The sequence below is a fragment of the Natrix helvetica genome (assembly GCF_964273705.1).
Source record: "Natrix helvetica genome assembly, chromosome: 6".
Classification (NCBI taxonomy): domain Eukaryota; kingdom Metazoa; phylum Chordata; class Lepidosauria; order Squamata; family Natricidae; genus Natrix; species Natrix helvetica.
Window position 1 is genome coordinate 49,656,060 of NC_138553.1, and position 20,416 is coordinate 49,676,475.

Sequence of the window (20,416 nt, forward strand, 5' to 3'; positions counted from 1 at the left end):
CTTATAGTCCTATAATATGTAGATAATACTGACATGACCCAGAACTGAATTAGACAATTGCTTTAACAGTGAAAACTTTAATTTATTGATATAAGCCAGACATGTCAAATACAAGGCCTGTGTTCTGGCCCAAATGGCTGCCACATGCTTCCATGCTCCGCTCGCCGGGCTGGCCTTGCCACCCATGAGACAGCCCTTTTGCTGACGCAGCGGGTGGGTGGGTGGGGGTTCGCTAGCTCCAGGTTGGCCACATGGATCAGATCTAAGGTTGATCACACTCCAGCCCTCATGTGGGAAAGCCACAGCTGCTAAGAGCACAGCCACCGGCAGCGCTGCCAATCTCTCCCCCTTCTATCATCCTTCCGGAGTGCGGATGAAGAAAGAAGATGGGAGTGACAAGAAGAGGAGGGAGGGAGGAAGGAAGGAGGAAAAAGGGTAGGGATAGGAGGAGGAAGAGGAGATGAGGAGGAGGGGGATGAAGCGGGGAAGGGGGAAGCGGAAAGGAGGGAACGAAGATTATGAGAGGGAGGGAGGTCTGAGTGAAGTCCTACCTTAGCACTTGGCCACCAGCAGCCCTGCTGCCCTTTTACCATCTCCTTGCCCCCTCCTCTCCTGGTGGTCTCCCACCCTATAGCTGAGGATGCTTTGGTAACAAAGCTGGGTCTCCTTGCAAGGAGAGGGAGTGGGCCTCCTTGACCCACACACTTTGCCTTCCTGCACACACCATGAGCAACCTAGCCAAGGAGAGTGAGCATAGCAGCAGCAGCCTTGAGGAGGCAGCTAGTACAAGTAGGCCCGTTGGGGAAGCAAGGCTAGGCTGGGCTGTGGGTCCTGGTGCCCTGGGTGCTCAAGGGCTGGGCTGGGCACTTGCCCTCCATTGCCCAGGGCTCAAGGCAGCTTCTCCGGGGATCCTCCACATGGCCTGAGAGGGATGTTGAGGCTCCTCTGATAGACAAGGGTGTGGCACTCACCCTGCTCTTGCCTTCCTCTACTGAAGACAATGGATCCCCCCCCCAGCCCCACCTGGGCCACCACAAGCCCGACATGAGCGATGTTGAGCTGGCCATGCCCCTAGCTTTGCCCCACATCCTCCCCGAGGCCAACTACAACCCTGATACAGCCCTCAATAAAATTAAGTTTTACACCCTTGATATAAGCTATCACAGTTCTTTCAGAGTTCTAAAAATGTAAAGCATATTCTAAAGATCATAGACTGCCCTTTTATCACATATCAATTTATTTGTGCAAAAATGTAAATGAACAACCATATAAGTAAAAAAGTTATAGCAGAATTATAAATAATAATAAAAATAAATATATACTGAAATAGGATTGGTCCTTGAATAAACAATTTAAAACATTCCATTCCATTTACCAGTTTGGTTTATTGTAGCTGAGGCACTTCCTGTGTTTGGTACAAGAAACAGTGATTGAATAAATGATCCCAAAGCATTCACTATGTCACGGAATACTTTGGTAGAATGCTGCTTCATATCATAAGATTGACAAAATGACCTGGTAAAAATATGAGTACAATAATTATTACTTTTATTTTCAAACATCTACTGAATAAACAATTTGTGACACTATACTATAGAATAATTGTCCTTATGTTTATTAAAATTAGGAAAAAGACCTCATGTTTTACAACAGAGCTTTTAAATTCAATAATTCAAAATAGATTTTAATATCAGGGCATCGTAATACTTTCTAGCATGCCCAGCAAGAATTCTAAGAATATCACCAAATATGTAAGTATTTTATTTTTTAAAAAATCACTTAATTTGTTTCATCAGTTCAAGAAAAGCCTCTACCTTAGCAGTTGTGGTTGCACACAAAGTCTGTGTATGGATTCTGCTGCAACAGCTCTTAACCACTGAGGTTTATCTGAATCCAGAAACTTTACAAGCAATGACAGAAAGATTTCACATTCGGTTACCTAAGCAAAACAAAAAACCCCACTGTGTTAAGAGACAAATAATTCTAATTTAGATTAATGCGTGCAATAAGTTACTGTTACTTACTTGTTACACTTAGCTACAACCTCAGTTTTAATGGGAAGCAGGATTAAGAAAACTCATTTCTAAACAATTAGAAAATAATTGAGTATAATTTTCCATAAAGTTTTATTCTAATTTGTACATACAATGGTCTACAATATAACCCTCTGAAATGTATTTCTGAATAGATTTGCATAGAGCTGTACTGAAAATGACCTAGGGTGACTTAAGTATATAGAACAGAAATAACATGTATACATTTTGGTGCACAAGATATTTAAGATACATTATTTGAACAATAATATTAAAATTGTATTCTTACCAACAAAGTATAGAACTGTTTGATTAATACAGAAACAACTCTTAAAAGGCGCATACAAATAGGAAAATAAGGCTTTTCCACTGGTGCAGGTGAAGATGAAGTGCCAGAGCCTTGTCTGAATTTGATATTTGGTGAGAAGAGCTTAATCACCAGCGGACAAACTCTTTCTTTCAGCAGGAAACTAAATTCTTGATGCTGAAAGTAAAAAGAACGTTAAAATGGTACATTTTAGTAGAAAAAAAAACACTAGTAATCTTTAGGAATGCTATGTTGATATTAACATTCTAAAACAGCCATAAATACATATGTTTCAATATTTTTTAACCTTCAGAAGCATAGATATATCAAAACACATATGATCTTATCTAACCAACTCTGAGTTGATAAAAATGTTATAGGTAAAAATGGGGGAAAATGAAATCAAATGATATTAAGTTATGACTGTTTAATTTTATTTGATCCTACTAGGTTATCTAAACATGATTAAGACTGCCAATATTTGAATTTTAACAAATACTTTCTAACAGCTTAATATCTTTTCCAGCCTACTCCTATTTCTAAGTCTAAACATAGCTAGTTAAACTTACATATCAGAAATCCTATCAGCTTCTTTCTACAACTAATAAATAAAAAGTCACCTGTAAAAATACTTGTGGGAAATCATTGAGGACTGATTCAAGTAGCTCCAAACCAAATGTTCGAGTCATTTCTGTCATACCTACAAGCCAGTAAGGGGCATCAGCATTAACTAGTTGACAAAGATCCTAAAACAAACAACAAACAAACAATTATCTTGTATCTTTATCACTACAATCAGTCTGGAAAAACTATAAAGTTCTGCTCCTTTTAAAGAGGAATGAATGACTATGTAAGTTGGTCCCTCAGGACAGTTTCACACCTGAATCTATTGAACTGAATCAAAATAATTTTTACTGAGAGAAAGTGGTTGCAGTAAAGTCATGCTGAATCTGAAGATCCCACACAAACCATAAATCAATTCTTACGTTTCCCCAAAACCAACCCCCCTGACCAGACCACCAGCAGCCAATGTAATGCCAAGATGATATTTTGAGAATGCTGACGTGCTAGGCAGATAACAGGTCATTCTCAGCTGAAACTGACTGGGAGGGAGTCTGTCTAAAGACAATCCCCCTCCCTAATTCCCAAGCATCCAGGCAAAAGTGAAAGCATCCAAAGCATGTCATCCCCTTCCAACAAAATGGCAGGACATGATGGTGGACCTGATAAACTAAACAAATTTACTTGCTAATAAACTTATTATGACATCTGCAATAATAATTCTGAGCCTGTGGATAATTCTATAAAATATTTCATGCTGATTATAAAGCATATAATCTGCCTTTCATATCTTATAATCACCATGTAAATAACTGGAAGCCATGGGTTAATAATTCACTGCCAATTCAAATGTCATAAATTAGTTTCCCTGAAATCAGGTAAAATAAAAGAGAGTAGTTATATCAGCCTGAAGATATCAATAGTGCCAAAATGACTAAAATTATCCCATTATAAATGCAATAAAATTGCCTTTATTAAATTGTATTTTTTTGCTCTAATGATATAAACTATAGATTCATTTCTTTTCCACGTAGACAAGAACATTCTGTCTGTTAAGACTTTTTATTTATATATCCAATTTTTAGCATGTTAAATTGCTTTTATAAAACTGTTTTAATTTGACAAGTATCTTTAAATACGGCACATTTCCTGAGTATAATGAGTTCTGAATAGGTTCTCAAATTTAAACAAATAGTAAGTCTGTTTATCTTAACTAATGCTGAAATCCTACAATCTAGGGAAGATGTTTTAGGGCTAAAGGGTTAATTTAATTTTCCCATCCAGTATCTTTCTTCTAGAGGAGAGAAAAATAGTTTATTCTCTACAATTATTTCAATAAATATTATCATTTTATTATATTGGGATATGAATATTGGACAGAGGAAAGGAGAGTTTGACAATGTATGTTCTTGAGTACTTCATAACCGCGAACCCAAGAAAGATTTGTACCAGAAACTGATAAGCATAGTGAATTTATTTTCATTGGTACGGAAATAAAGGAACATAATAGCTATTAATATTTTCATGGAATTATAAAATACCTTTTACCAGACCTAAGTACTGGAAGTTGTATGCATGTGTGCTTCAAATCAGTGTTGAATCCTGACTGATTGGACTAGTCCTTGCAAGTTTATTGGTAAGATTTTTCAAAAAGTCGTTTGCCTTATTCCTAGGGCTGAGAGAGACTTTTTCACATAAATTACCGTTGAGATAAATGATATTGCTTTTGGATTTATTGCATTGATTTATTTATTGTATTTGTTGCATTTATTAAATATAATCACAACCAATTTATCTTCAATTAGCCATATAATTTTTGTGGAGACCAATTTACATAAACAGGCAACAGAAAAAAAACCATAAATTAAAAAAAATGAAGTGTCAATACCTGAAAAAGCATATATGCATCTTTAGCACATGGTTTCAATGTGCTTACAGATCTTCTGTTACTATTTCCTTGATTTCCTACTGGCTCTTCAATAAAACCTATATTAAATATAGATACAATTCAGAAAATATAAAGTGAATAGTTGGATTATCAAAACTGAACAATACTGCATTCTTTCTCCCTACATTGATTCAATAAATTAAATGTTTTGCAAGAAGCTGTGGTCTATATTCTTCTTCTTATAGTTGCTTTGTTCTCCTGTTAAGTAGGAAAAAGTATACATATCTAGCAAAAAATCAGTAATCAAGAAATGAATCCTCCAACTAATCACAAAATGAAGTGTATGTATGACAATTGCTAAGCAATGAATTAACTATATAAATGCATGTGTATGTGCAGTGTGCATGTATGCAAAAATTAAAGTATCTTTATTTTTGTAAACTAAGAAAGACTGAATGCACTTCTGTCTGATCCTAGATAATCTTCTCTATCACTACCTTTACTAGAGTTCTAATAATTTGCTTTCAAAGAAAAGTTTAGCATATGCCTAAGACAAAATTGAATATCTACTATATTACAAGACATACGCACCTTTATAGCGTTCATCCTCTGCAACCACTCTTTCAAAAACAACAGTAACTACCTGCCGCACTGTGGCTGCTGCAGTATTATTGGTGATATTATCTTTTGTAAAGTGTAATCGAAAACAAAGAACAATTGCCTAAACAGTAAAAATTAAAACATTCTCATTACTCAACAGAAAAACATTCTCATTACTAGAGAGAAATGTCATAATTCTTGTACTTTATAATTTTAATGATGTAAGATGATGAGTCAAAAGATCTTCACTTTAGGAAGGGTTCCTGCTTCTGTCTCCATTCTAACCCTACGCACCCCATTGTGGAAGAAAATGCCTCAATGAAAACTTTAAAAGACGCCCCTCTCCTCACCCCCATAAAACTTCACAAGTTGAACCAGATTGTCAATACCATGTTTCCCAGTAAATAAGACAGGGTCTTCTTTTCTTTTGACGCCCCAAATTTTGCTTGGGCCTTATTATCAGGGGAGGGGGCTTATTGGTTTGGGGTTGCCAGGTGGCTGCTCTCTTGCAAGCGGGCGCCCGAAGAGCCGGGCACAGCCTCAGGGGCAAACAGCCAGCCCACAACCATAGAGCACAGTCCCAGAGTGGCCTCTGCCGGAAGGCTCGGCAGTGGATCTCCGGAATTTGGAAACCGGTTATGCTCGGAGCATGGCAGTGATGGCGGGGCGGCGGTAGCGCCCTGGCCCAACCCTGCAGGAAGAGTTGGACATGGTGAAGCAGGGAGGCACGCGAGCTGGAGGCAGAACAAGTGCTTGCACAACCTCTCTTTCCAGCCAGCAGAGCGCCACGTGGCTTAGCGCCTTTGGGATAATACTGGGTCGGTGAGTGGCGCTCTGCCCAACTGAAAAGGGGCATTGCCGGGCGGCTGCTCATGAGAGCAGTTGCCCAGCAACCCCCCCGCTCCAGCTGGGCACAGCGCCACCCACCAACCTAGCGGTATCCCAAAGGCGTCAAGCAATGTGAGTGCCTTCCCCCCCCCGGCTCCTGTGGCTTTGCGCATTTGGGATATCGCTAGGTTGGTGAGTGGCGCTCTGCCTGGCTGGAGGGAGGGGTTGTCCAGGGGGCTTATTATTGGGGAGGGCGTATATTTTTGCCCACAGGAAAATATGGCATGGTCTTATTATCAGGACATGTCGTAATTTCGGGGAAACACAGTATCGTCCAGTGCCCCAGCAGCAAAGGAAGAGTAAAAGGTATAGGTGAAGTTATGGACATACATGACTACATCCAGTTATGCTTTTTATAAAAAAGACACAAACTGGCACTAAACACTGGCAATTATTTTATTAGAAAATATACAATAAGAAAGGAAATATGGATGTTAGACCTATGGGGAAAAATTCACTCACGAAGAGACAATAAGTAAGCTTTCTACTATAGAATCTAATCCTAAGAAAAACAGAAATAAATTGAATATGGCTTTAAGAATATCAAAAATAAAATCCAAATGCACGCTAATTATCATTTGCTGCCTGGTTTACCTACCCCTTCCCTATGCAGACCTGAGTATTTCATACTTGGGGTGCAAAAATATGACATCTATTAGAGGTCATTGATACTTAAAGTTTGTGTGTGGCTGTGTTAGTGATTGTTGCAACCCAAATAGCATGCCTAGCAAACATTGCTCAGATATTAGACATTAGATATGCATGGCCCTGCATAGAGTTCTGGAGTTACTGTGCAATAGCTCTCAAAGGCATTGAATTAGGAAAGTCTTATAAAGCTGTTACTTTCTGAATTACACCTGAGAGGGACTCGGAATTCAGGTAGATTATGTCTGAAATGGAATTTCAGATTTTTAAAACTTTGCTATGGTTATAACAACAACAATCCAGAAACCATATATTTTATTTAAGGAAAGAAAGTAGCTAAGGCAGAGTATGCTAAACATTTACAGTTATTGGATTGCTTTTTTCTCATAATAAAAATATTCATGCAATTGGTTAGTAATAGGTTCATATAAGATTTTCGAGAGTAGAAAAAGAAAGATGTGAAACCTTTTAAATAAGATTGCAGCAGTAGGGTAAAAATCTATAATAGTATGAAATTTACCTGTTGATTTCCCTTGCTGTGATTGTACATAAAAAGATGGCCAGAGAAATTCAGGGACCCAGTCATTCTGATACAGATAAAATTAGTTGATGTCATTTTGTCATTAATTAATTCTGAAGAGCACAAAATCATTACCTTAGAAAGCACTTCATCATGGACAACAGTATTGGTTGTTAATAATACAAGAACAGTTTGAAGCAGCTTAAGTTCCTCAAGGCTATTTTCCATAAGTTGCCAAAGCATATTAATAACATTTCCAGCAGCAACCTTGGAAGAAATTGAGACATACAATTACTGTAAATGCCTATACACAGAGGGCTCACTTTTTAAATTGGTATTGGTTTTTAAATCTCTAGAACAATACATACTGAAAATATTTTTCTTCCTATTTTTATTTTTGATATTTTCATGTGTACTTAAGGATAATGTTAGGTGAGGTTTCTACAGATGATCCTTGCTTATTGATCACTTGTATAGCTACCATTCAAACTCGAAGGGCACTGAATTAGTAGTTATGACAGGTCCTCAAACTTAAAGCCACTTCAACAGCCCTATGGTCATGTGACTGTGATTTGCAATCTTCCCTGCTAGCTTCTGACAAACACTCAATGCAGAAGCTGGCATGAAATTATAGTCACATGAGGTTCTTGCTTAATGATTCACAGTCCTTACTCAACGACAGCAACTGGGACTGCTGAAACTGCCATCACTAAACAATGCAGTCACATGGTGGGGTTTGTTTGTTTGTTTTGCTTATAAGTACATAGCTTAATGATGGAGTTCCAGATCTAATTAGGATCATTAAATTAATTTCTAAGAAAATAAAATACAGTATGCTTAATCTTGAATACATATTACAATATTAAGAGCTGTGATGATGCAGTGGTTAGAAGGCAGTACTGCAGGCTATTTCTGCTGCCTGCCGGCTGCCTGCAATTTGGCAATTTAATTCTCACCGGCTCAAGGTTAACACAGCCTTCCATCCTTCTGAGGTTCGTAAAATGAGGACACAGATTGTTGGGGCCAATATGCTGACTCTGTAAACTGCTTGGAGAGGGCTGTAAAGCACTGTGAAGTGGTATATAAGTCTAACTGCTATTGTTATAATAGATTTGTTCATATATATATGTGTGTGTGTGTGTGTGTGTGTGTGTGTGTGTGTGTGTTAAAGACATTTTCTTAAATTTAAATCATTTATTAACTTATATTTAATACTTTTCAAAGATCTTATAAATAGGTTTGAGTAAATGATTTTAAAGCTTTCAACCTTAGTAGTATTTTAAAAAATCATAATTTTTAGTATAATGGTTGTCTTGACAGAAAATTCCCAACAGCCTTGCATATCTTTTCCTACTTTTTAGTGTTTCAAAATTATGGCTTCTGTTATATTAGGATTAATAATAGCTTCAATCAGTATGTAGATAAAACACGCAACCTAGTACAATTTCTTATATTTCTTATCATGCAGCTCCCACCAGCAGATATAGTTGTACTCTCCAATTTTAATTTCAAAACAAACTCATCTATCTGGTAAGAAAATAAAGCTTGTTGCTCACAACTAAATAATACATGTGTTTTAGAAGACCTAAAGGTGGCACACGGAGCCATTTGTCAGGGCATGCGAGGCGCTGCCCTGTTAGCTGGCCAGTGCGCATGTGTGTGCTGGCCAGATGAATTCACCCTTTTTAAAAGCCATTTTTCGCCCTCCCCAGGCTCCAGAAGCTTTATAGGAGGAGCCTGGGGAGGGCAAAAAGAGCCTCCCCCGCCTCCCCGGAGGCCCTCCGGAAGGCGTCAGGGAAGCCTCCGGACGGTCCCTGAAGCCTTCGGAACGCTTAAAATGACCCTCCGAGCAAGTCACTTCCGGTTTGCTCGGAGGGTCGTTTTAAGCGCTCCGAAGGTGTCAGGGAAGCCTCTGGACCGTCCCTGAAGCCTCTGGAGGGCAGGGGAGGCTCTTTTCGCCCTCCCCAGGCTCCTATAAAGCATCTGGAGCCTGGGGAGGGCGAAAAAAGCATGTAAAAATGGGGGGGTCGTGCCTGTAGTGTGCGCATGCGCACTGGGGGGGATCGAGCATTGCACTATGGGTGCGGCACGCCCGCACACGACCCCCCTGCGCTCCCACTTGTGGCACGCGAGCCAAAAAAGGTTTGCCATTGCTGACCTAAGGTAAGCTTAATTGTATTAGTATACATTAATTCTTATAATATCTTTATTTCTGAAACTGAAAGGCCAAGTACTTAGCAAAAAGGTACTCCCAATATTCTGTATTAGTATTACATTCTTCCCTCAGTTATTATCCCTCAGTTATTATTACACTGGTCCCTCACTTTTATTTTACATAAATCTGAAATTTTCATAATTACTTAAATACCATGTAAAAGTTCCACTGTATAAAATCAGTCTGGTTACCTTAACCTTACCTCTGAAACAACTTCATGAGACATGAGCCTCTGGATAGCAGCTAGACACAGCTGAGTGATCTTTTGTTCTTTTGTTCCACAGCCCATTAGAAAAGGCTGAACCACTTCTGAGCTATTCTCTTTCAAGGCTTTGAAATTGAGAGAGAAAACACAAGCAAGCAAGCAAATAAGAAAACCCAAATCAGGAATACTAAAGATATATTTATGATAAAAATTGACATTTGATAACACATTTAGATTAGTACTCTATTTAACTTATGCTATAATTAAGCACCCAATTAAATAACTAAATTAAATAATAGTAGAAAAACAGTAATAAGTCAACACCTATAATGAAGGTGCAAATATAACCCAGATATCAAATTATTTTAAGATATCTTCTCGTACTTGAGAAATATATTGCTATACAGCTGTCCCCGAGACTACATTTTCTTACCTATTAATGGATGTTAAACAATGTGAAAGTAGAAAAAAAAGTTACAACTGAAATATATTTTTATACATGATTTTACACAATTCTTCAAAAGTTAACTAATACATACACACACATACAAATGTGTACGTGTTTATGTGTGTATCTATATATATATCCATATCCATCCATCTTGATTTTGCTACAAAAGGATATTCCGACATTAACTTATAGTACAATTATCATTTTATTTTTGAAAAAAATCATCTCTAAAGTAGTTCTTATGTTTAGTTTCAGAACAATAAATAAGATAAAAGATCTGGTTTATTAGATAATAGTCCACTTATGATAAAATGGTCAATTATGATGAAAATCTTTGCTGAAAATGCAGCATTTCTAGAAATATATTGAGGTTATAGTATTAATAATATGACAATGACCAAATTCAAAATTAGATAAATTGGGAATGAATAGATAAAAGTATAATCAAATCTTGTAGAAAAAATAATTTGTTCTCAAATAGTCTTTCTAAAAAAATGAGGTGTATATCATATATAAGTTTTCAAATGCATACCTTACACCTGACATTCCAATGTTTATTAAAACATACCTTCAATTTTCATTTAAACTTTGCATACCGTAGTACATTAAAAATAATCATTATTGTCAGAGTTTTGGCAGCGTGATTATTATTATGAGATAAACCCAAAAGCACAACACAGCACACAGAGCCTTTAGATAATTAATAGCGGTTTATATACAAATATATACAGACATACACATGATAGATAAATCCCTTACCACTCAGTTACAGACACAAGGAGAGGAATGAGATACACGACGAGAGAAACACCCTCTAATGACCACATACAGCTGTGTGAAAAAGTCCTGTACACTTTCAATTTTAAGCTGTATATACATGTTTAATCAACTTTTCACTCATAGAAACCATGCAAAATTAGTACTTTGATGAAAATTTTTGTAGTTGGATTGAGATGCATAATTTTTATTAATATAACCAAAGTCTTTTAAAGGTTTTGAGTGAGTTTATGTGCTAAAACAAACAGAACTTGAATTTTTGAGAATTTGGGATCAAAAGTAGCCAATCAGCAGCGACCTTTGGCTGACCAATCAAAATGCAAAGAGGCTAAATCTATGAGCCAATCAATGTTGTCCTACTCTCTGACTATAAATAGGCATGAAAAGCATCAAGAAATTTAATTTAGCTCTGGCTAGGATGAAGGCCTTTGCTTTCATCAGTACTGAGCAGCAGCATTGCATCATTGTGCCTCATGAAGAGGGTTAATCCGTACAGAAATAGCCAAGAGAGTGAAATGCCATTGCACCACAGTGAGCAGAGTGGTTGAAAAATACCAAATAACTGGCTCAGTTGATGACAGGTTCCGCTCTGGAAGACTAAGAAAGTCATCAAAACAGCAAGATGGGGCTCTGCAATGCATTTTGATGGCTGAAAGGAAGCTCACCTCACCTCAGATTACAAGAATTTGGGGTGAAACATGTGATGTAAAAGTGTGTACAAGCACAGTGCGTCGCAGACTGCTTGCAAGAGGGCTCAAAGGCTGCAGGGCTCAAAGTAAACCTTTGCTCACAAACGTTCACCACTCTTGTCGATGTGCGTGGGCCAAGACGTATGCCAAGTGGACCAACGAACAGTGGGCCAAGATCATCTTCAGTGATGAGAGCAATTTCTACTTGACTGGGAATCAGTGTAATAAGTATGTTAGAAGATTTCCAGCTGAAGAATTTAGGCCGTACTGCCTGAATCTATCAGTGAAGCATCCATTGCACGTGATGATCTTAATTTAATTTTAATTTAATTAGCACTTCTAGACCGCCCCCTCTCCCAAAAGGGAGTCGGGACGGTGTACAGTCCATATCAAAAACATCATACATAATAACAATTAAAATTATTAGATGGATAAATACATAAATATAAATATAAATAAGAGGAGGATCTGGGGTTGTATCGCTGCTTCTGGTATTGATCGGATATAAATCGTTCAGGGAATTATGAATTCCAAGCAGTATGTTGAAGTCCTGGAAAAGACCATGCTTCCTTCAGTTCAGCAACTTGTAGGGAAAGACTTTTACTTCCAGGATGACAATGCTCCTTGTCATCGAGCCAAGTCCATCCAGCAGTGGATGAAGAAGCATGGTGTTCAACTCCTGGATTGGCCAGCTCAGAGCCCGGATTTGAACCCAATTGAGAACTTGTGGGCCAAAATTGGTTACGAAATAAGCAAGAAGCATCCGAAGACCAAGCAGGAGTTGATTGAATCCATTATTACAGCCTGGCATCACATTGTCACCAAAGATCACGTGCAAAGGCTTATACAGTCTATGCCGAAGTGATGCCGGCTAGTGATAAGCAATAAGGGCTGGCCAATTTCATATTAGTAACCATGTTTGGTTACCTAAACGGTCCTTTTCAGGGCCACAAACAAAAAAAATGTTAACAAAACACTAGCACTGGCCTTAGTAATTGCAACACATATGCCACTGGGTATGCATCAGTTAATCTGTTTTCATAGTCATTGTAAGCATGCATTGTAAGCATGCAAGAAAATTCACAATCCCCATCCAAACAGCACCAAATTGCAAAAAGCTTATGCTTTTCACTTAAAAACCACCAGTATTTATTTAAATATAACAATATTTGCATAGCAGTTAGCATAAAATATCATAAAATCAATGGCCTATCCAAAAAATGTCATAAACCGTAAACCATAAAGCTTGCAGGACTTTTTCACATAGCTGTATATATAGACACATCTTAAGGGAGTAAATGACTTGTGTGGACCCCATCCGTCTTAAATAGACGGTATCTCTGTTGCTGAATCATTCTCATTGCATCAATTTACAGATTACAATTTATAACCTTACATCAGCTGACAGCTATTAAATCCTCAGTACCTGACACGCCTCCCATTTAAAGCTATACATCTGATAATCCAAACGCTTTGACATAGTCTTTATACTTTTCTACAGATATAGGTTTTGTTAACATATCAGCTATATTACAATCACTAGAACAATGGTGTAATCTGATCAGTTTCTCCTTTACAGCTTCTCTCGTGTTACAGTATTTAAAGTCTACATGTTTACTTCTATTTCTATTATGTCCTCGCCTCCTGTTTTGATTACTACTTTTACTTCTACAAAGCTACTAATACTATTATTACTATTGCTTCTCCTACGTTCATTATCTACTGACTCTGTATACTTTGTCTCATTAATCTCCATTACCTCCTGTTTGCCATCTCTTGGCTGGATATCTTTACTTTCTCTTTTCATTAGCTCAATCTCTTCGGTTTAGTTTATCTGTCTACCTGTCTTTCTCTTTAACTTCGGCTTCCCCCATTTATCTCGTTCCTTAGGCAATGACTATAACTCCTGGTGATTATGGGGTTCATTATGAATACCACTTACTCTAACCTCACTTACAGTGAACCGCTCAAGAGTTATAACTTTCTTGCACCATTCAGGTCTCCTAGGTCCGTGATGGCGAACCTATGGCACGCGTGCCACAAGTGGCACATGGAGCCATTTGTCAGGGCACGCGAGGCGCTGCCCTGTCAGCTGGCCAGCGCACATGCGCGCGCTGGCTAGCTGAGTTCACCTTTTTAAAAGCTATTTTTCGCCTTCGCCAGGCTCCAGAGGCTTTATAGGAGTCTGGGGAGGGCGAAAAGAGCTTCCCCCACCCCCCCAGAGGCTTCAAGGACCGTCCGGAGGCTTCCCTGAAGCCTTCGGAGCGCTCAAAACCACCCTCCGAGCAAACCGGAGTGTCTTCCGGGTTGCTCGGAGGGTCGTTTTAAGCGTTCCGAAGGCTTCAGGGACCGTCTGGACGGCGGAGGGAGGGGGGACTCTATAGCTTTCCTGCCATGCGTCCCGCACAAGAATCTGTCCCCTCGGGGCTTTGCGCGGGCGTCGCAAGGATTAAGCCGAAAGGGGGGGGACGGGGAAAGCGAGGGGGGCTTTGTTGTCCTCCTTCTCCTCCTTTCCCCCTCCGGCTCGAACGCGGCGCCGGGGCCCGGCAGGCAGCGAACAAGTCGGAGCCTGCCGACTGGAGGGAGAGGGTGAGAGGTGGGTCCTGTGAACGGCGGCAGCAGCGGCGGCAATAGTCGCAACTCGGCGGTGGGCCGCCCCGGCTGGGAGACAAAGGAGGGGAAAGGCGGCAGGCAGCCGAGTTGCGACTATTGAGCGTGGCGCGGCGCCGCCTGAGGCCGGGATCGAGGCGGCTGCGCGGCCTGCCTGGCGTTGCGCGGCTAGAGGAGGTGAGGGCGGCGAGGCCGAGGCCTGACGGATTTCCCTTTGGCCGAGCCCGTCCTGGCGGCGGCAGCAGCGATGTGAAGGCCGGGCCCTGGCGAGCGTGCAGAGGCTGGGCGGAGCGGCGCAAGGACGCTGGGCCCGAGGCGCCGCGCGGTGGAGGTGATCCGGGCTCGGGCGATGGAGACGCACGTCTCGTGCCTGTTCAGGGACCGTCCCGAGGCTTCCCTGAAGCCTTCAGAGCGCTTAAAACGACCATCTGAGCAACCCGGAAGTCACTTCTGGGTTGCTCAGAGGGTGGTTTTAAGCGTTCTGAAGGCTTCAGGGAAGCCTCCGGACGTTCCCTGAAGCCTCCGGAGGCCGGCGGAGGCTCTTTTCACCCTCTCCAGGCTCCTATAAAGCCTCTGGAGCCTGGGGAGGGCGGAAAAAGCATGCAAAAATGGGTGCGTTGTGCGTGCATGCGCACTGGGGGGGGCGTTGCATTATGGGTGCGGCACACCCGCACACGACCCCCCCCCGCGCTCCCCCCACTTGTGGCACGCGAGCCAAAAAGGGTTCGCCATCGCTGTCCTAGGTATAACATTGTTTGCTTGCCTTGTGTTTTTCCTACTCACAGGATACACCCTGTAATGTGTCTCCTCACAAACAGCACACTCTAAATACCTCTTGCACTGCTTTGACTTTTGCTGTGGCTTATGCCACCTAGCTGGGTCTGGCATCTTTTTCTATATGTTAAAATTTGCATGTTCCAATCTTCTATGTAACAAGTGTATACAATTGTCATGTGTAGGAGTATTCTTAAGTACACATGCACAATTGTTTTCTTGCATTCCCAGAACATACAGACCATCCTTTTTAACCCCTTGTGGACCTACCTGTCTGTTTTTCTTAATGGTATATAGTCCCCCAGCAAATACTATTTCATAACCCTGCCTGTCTAACATGGATATACTCAATAAATTGTGCTCTAAAATAGGTACATATAACATGTTGTACAATGTAGCATATATTTCTGGTACATACACATTACCTTCCCCTTTTACAGCAGTTCTCTGTCCATCAGCCAGACTAATTCAGGTTTGCCTTGCTGGTTTCAAACCAGAAAACACATGTGGATCGTTAACAATATGCTGGCTCGCCCCATTGTCCAACAACCACATGTTCCTGGTATGTTCAGTTGTTAATGCTGCCAGGGAAAATGACCCTGGAGAACCGCTCCACATTTGCTGCTTAGATCCACGCCCTTGTCTTGCTGCTCTTCTGGTTCCGCCTCTCAGGACAGCATCTCTGAAGATGCTCAGTAGAACCACACGTGTAGCATCTCTTCACAAAATTAATTCTCTAATTTGCTCTGCCGGCATCCTGGACTGTTGCAGATGCTGGTCTGTGCTGAATGCTCTCTCCTCCCTTTTCTCTCTAGCCATTTCTGCTCCTCCTCCAAAAACCGACCAGTTAAATATGAAATGATTAAGTCCTGTTCTTGCATGGACTCTAGACTAGTCACAAGAACATCTCATGAATTGTCCAAGAAACTAAGCATCACATACACCTTGTAAAAGTCATTCCCCTTTCTTCCAACTCAAGGAATGTCCTTCTCAGTCTGCAAATGTGTGGACATACACTCTCCCAGCTTGAGCTGTGCCTTATACAGTTTCCTAAATTAGCAATACCTTACTGCTAGTAGTCTCTCTCACATACACACTGCGCAACATCTCCCAGCAATCTTTAGCAGACTGGAGATTTCTCATGTGTAGCAGCTGACTGTCTTCTAAAGCAAGAATTATGCTGGCTAATGCTTTCTCATTACATCTCTGGTCACCATAATCCAGGACTGCTGGTGGATTAGTAACAATTGTACACAACTCCTTTTGCAGATACATCTCCATGTTCACATTCCAGGAGAGGTAGTTGGGTAATTCAGCTGAGACACCAGGAAACCTCCTCCCATTATGCTGACAGAAGCCATGCTGCCTGCTAAACATGATTTAAACCACTTACTCTGGTGCAAGCTCACACTGGGTTATTCCTCTCTCTAAACTCTCTAGTCACTCTGCCCCTCTTTCTGGACTGGAACCATATCCTGTTAGAGTTTTGGCAGCGTGACTATTATCATGAGATAAACCCAGGAGCACAACACCGCACACAGCGCCTTTAGACAATTAATAATGGTTTATATAAAATATATACAGACATGCACATGATAGATAAATCCCTTACCACTCAGCTATGGACACAAGGAGAGAAATGAGATACACGACAAGAGAGAGAGAGAAACGCCCTCTAATGACCACCTATATACAGACACATCTTAAAGGGGTAAATTACTTGTGTGGACCCCATCAGTCTTAAATAGACAATCCCTGTATTGCTGAATAATTCTCATTGCATCAATTTACAGATTACAGTTTACAACCTTACATCAGCTGGCAGCTATTAAATCCTCAGTACCTGACAATTATCAAATAATCAATAATCAAATAATTATTTAGCACTAGTGCTAAATTACAGCCAATCATTTTTCTTGCTGATAGGCAAACATGCAGAACATTTGGACTAAAGTCTCATACAGTAAGCAAATATTGCCATTCTAGGTTAATTTACTCTTTGCACATTTTTTTCCATATTAAAAAAACAAATTGTTCTTTGAAACTTGATTGATTATATATCACTTTTGATGAGCTGTAATGTCAAGATTCTACAGTACTGTTCCAACATTTTATGCTTATTAGCTCAAGATATAGTAATAGATCAACATAGACCCAAGTAATGATAAGAACAACAAAAAGAAATACAAAGTTCTACAAATAGAATGTCTGTTGCAAAGGCAAGCAAGGGTAGTAGCAATAGTAATTAGGTGCCATGGATGCAATCCCAAAACAGCTAGAGCACCACTTCAACACTACTGGTATTGACAAATTCGCCATCTGTCAATTGCAAAAGGCGACTTTACTCGGAACAGCTTCCATCCTGCGATGATGTCTGTAATCCCATCAAACATCCAGATCTGCTTATATTGATGACTCGATAGGTAGGCAAAAATGCCAAACTCAGTCTGAACATTTGGCTGACGATCAATAATAACAATACAATAGAATTCCCCTTAACTCTTAATGACTCATTCTATTAAAGTTACTTTTATATAAAACGCTCATCCTATTTTTTAAAAAAACTACTAAATTATGTAGCACTAAAGATAAGTTCCCTTTGTATTAGTATATAGGGTATCAATCACTTCAGCAAACTACATTTTAGCTTCAACTGAGTTAAAAAATTAAAACTGTTATTTCCAAATTTTAAAAATAATGACACTTAATTTCACATCAAACATAATGGATTTTACTCATAACTTTTTAATAAAACAAATGTTTTTATTTGTTCTGTTTGCAAATAATTACCTGCTAGGATGTCAGTGTGTCGTGCTGCTATTGTTTTTACTTTTATAATTCCTGACTCAGCAGCCTGTGGAAAAATAATTAAGAAATTGTTTATTTTACACTTTATATAAGTAATTATTTGTTTAATAGCTCCTTAACACGTTATTTTTACTGTTTCACAAATTGCATCCAAAAGTGTATACATACTCCTAGCTTAGTTAAATTTTACTTAACTAAGGTGTATTGTACATATTATATGCAGTTTCTCACTAATCGTGAAAATATATCTCATCTGATTTTTATTTTTTGTAAAGAATATGAATTGTTTAAAAAAAAATCTTCCAAGCAAAGAACCTTTGTTTATATTTTCTGTTTAAACAAATTCCATATCAACCAACTTTTAAAAATTAAATCACATATGTTTAACACAGAGTTTAATTCATAAAGGCAAGCAGTGGGAAAGTATACATGCATGCACAACTTAGGTTAAGACAGTGGTGGGCAACCTTTTTTTTCAACTGCGCCAAATCTCGCCAAAACCACAATTGAAATTTATTTTGAGAGCCACATTTTTAAAACCGAAAATACATAGGATGGTACACTGTTTTTAGTTTCAATAAGTTTTTATTGAGAATATTCTGCATGCAAGTATCCACAAAGGTCGGGAGGATACAAATAACACAACTAATAAAACAAAAACTTTAGAACGATATTATTTATCGATAACGTTAAATTCCGTAAAATTTGCCTTACAATGTAGAGAAAATTACATCCTGACAATGACTGACAAAGTCACAACCACTAATGTGAACATTGGCCTTGCTTTCCTTGGATAGTTTGAGTAAGTCAGGTTTGTATGTTGTTGTTTTTAATTTCATCTCTCTCTCCCACTTTCTTTCTTTTTTTCTTTCTCTCTCTCTCTCTCTCTGGCTCTTTGTCTCTCTCTCCCTCCCTCCCTCTCTGTCTCCCTCTGTCATTTTCTCTGGGTGTCTGTCTGTCTCTCAGACATTCCCAGCAAACAACCTTGGGAGGCTGGCAGTGTCCTAGGCTTTGAGTCGGCATTCCTGGCATTCCTCTCAAACTCCTCTCCCGCATCCCTCCCATTTTTGCTAAATGTTTGGCTCAGAGTAGAAGTTGCAAAGCAAGATGATCTGCAGACATGACATGCCGCCCCTCCAAAAAGAAGGACGAGTCCTAAAATATAACAAACAGATATACATAATTAATAACACGAGAAAACCACTACTGTACAAAAGTCACCTTGGCTTGTCCGGATACTGGCATAGAATCTCCAGGTGCATCTAGGGACATGGATGTGTGTCACTTCCACCCATTCTGCCTTTGCTGGGTAAACCCTTTCTATAAGATTAAATACTGTAACTTTCTCCTATGGACCTGAGAGTCAAGGATGTCTTTCACCTCAAAATATTTTTCTCCCTCTACCCAAATGAGATAGATGGCTTAATATTAGGTTGTAAATGCAAATGGTTTCAGTAAACTACAATGGAACACTTGATGGAGGCACCTAAAATTCTTTGGTAACTTTAACTCTACTGTCACTGGATTTATGATCTGGATGATGGGAAAAGGTCCCACAAACCTGGCCCCCAACTTCTTGCAGGGTTGCCTTGACTGCAAAATCTTGGTGGAAAGGTGCACCTTATGCCCTATTCTCTTTTTGGAGCATTCTTTTCCTATCAGCTCCCCCCCCCCTACTTTTTTGGAATTTTCATTTTTAAAATATACTTCAACAACAATACATGAATAGTGCGACATCTGAGTATCATTCAGTTTGGGACAAGTGGCAATAATTATATTAATAATATTTGTTACATTAATTAAACTTATAAAATTCTAATATTAATATACAGTACATGTTTGTTTTAAAGTAGTTATTCAATATTTCAATGTTCCATTTTAATGTCAATCACAATATTGAGTTTACATAGTAATGCCACCTTTCAACCTCTAATCCTTCCCTCCAGTAATTGCTTTTATTCTATTGTATCAAAATATGTGTGCTAATATTTCCCTTATTTCTACCTCTATTCTGGCTTCTAGTCAGGCCAACATTGCTAATGTTAGTGTTAATATACATGCTTATATTAAGATATAGTCCTTTATTATTTAATTTTTCAATGTTTCAATGCGCCATTCTAGTGTCAATCACCATATTATTTAAACATACTTAATAATATCATCTTTCAACTTCTAATCTTTCAATCTAACTATTACTTTATATAATAGTGTGTATTCTTATTTCTACCTCTATTCTATTTTTAATCTGGCTATCATTATATTTAAAAAATTACTTTCTATCCATCATCTCTCGCCCGTTTTAATACTTCAATTCTTATTCGCTTTTTAGCTTGACTCCCATACTCCTTTCTTGGATCCTTGTCTCTATCTATATCTGTATCTCCACTGTTCAATCTAAACATTTCTCTCATCTCTATCCTCCTATGCTGCCCGACCTCCAGAGTA

At 39.3% G+C, this 20,416-nt stretch overlaps 1 protein-coding gene across 3 annotated transcripts in view; it reads right to left on the reverse strand.

Annotated features, from left to right (window-relative positions):
- The window catches only part of MON2 (MON2 homolog, regulator of endosome-to-Golgi trafficking), a 100,048-nt gene that overhangs the window by 69,125 nt on the left and 10,507 nt on the right, over nt 1-20,416 (reverse strand). For 2 of the 3 annotated variants that reach the window (XM_081957001.1, XM_081957000.1), the window contains exons 2-10: nt 17,954-18,017; nt 9,860-9,987; nt 7,578-7,709; nt 5,381-5,510; nt 4,790-4,887; nt 2,961-3,086; nt 2,323-2,517; nt 1,815-1,939; nt 1,376-1,515 (exon numbers count right to left, since the gene is read on the reverse strand). In XM_081957001.1, the coding sequence (XP_081813127.1) occupies nt 1,376-1,515; nt 1,815-1,939; nt 2,323-2,517; nt 2,961-3,086; nt 4,790-4,887; nt 5,381-5,510; nt 7,578-7,709; nt 9,860-9,987; nt 17,954-18,017 (1,138 nt within the window). Of the gene's footprint in view, nt 1-1,375; nt 1,516-1,814; nt 1,940-2,322; nt 2,518-2,960; nt 3,087-4,789; nt 4,888-5,380; nt 5,511-7,577; nt 7,710-9,859; nt 9,988-17,953; nt 18,018-20,416 lie in introns of those variants that run through there. The other variant, XM_081957002.1, reaches the window with a different exon arrangement.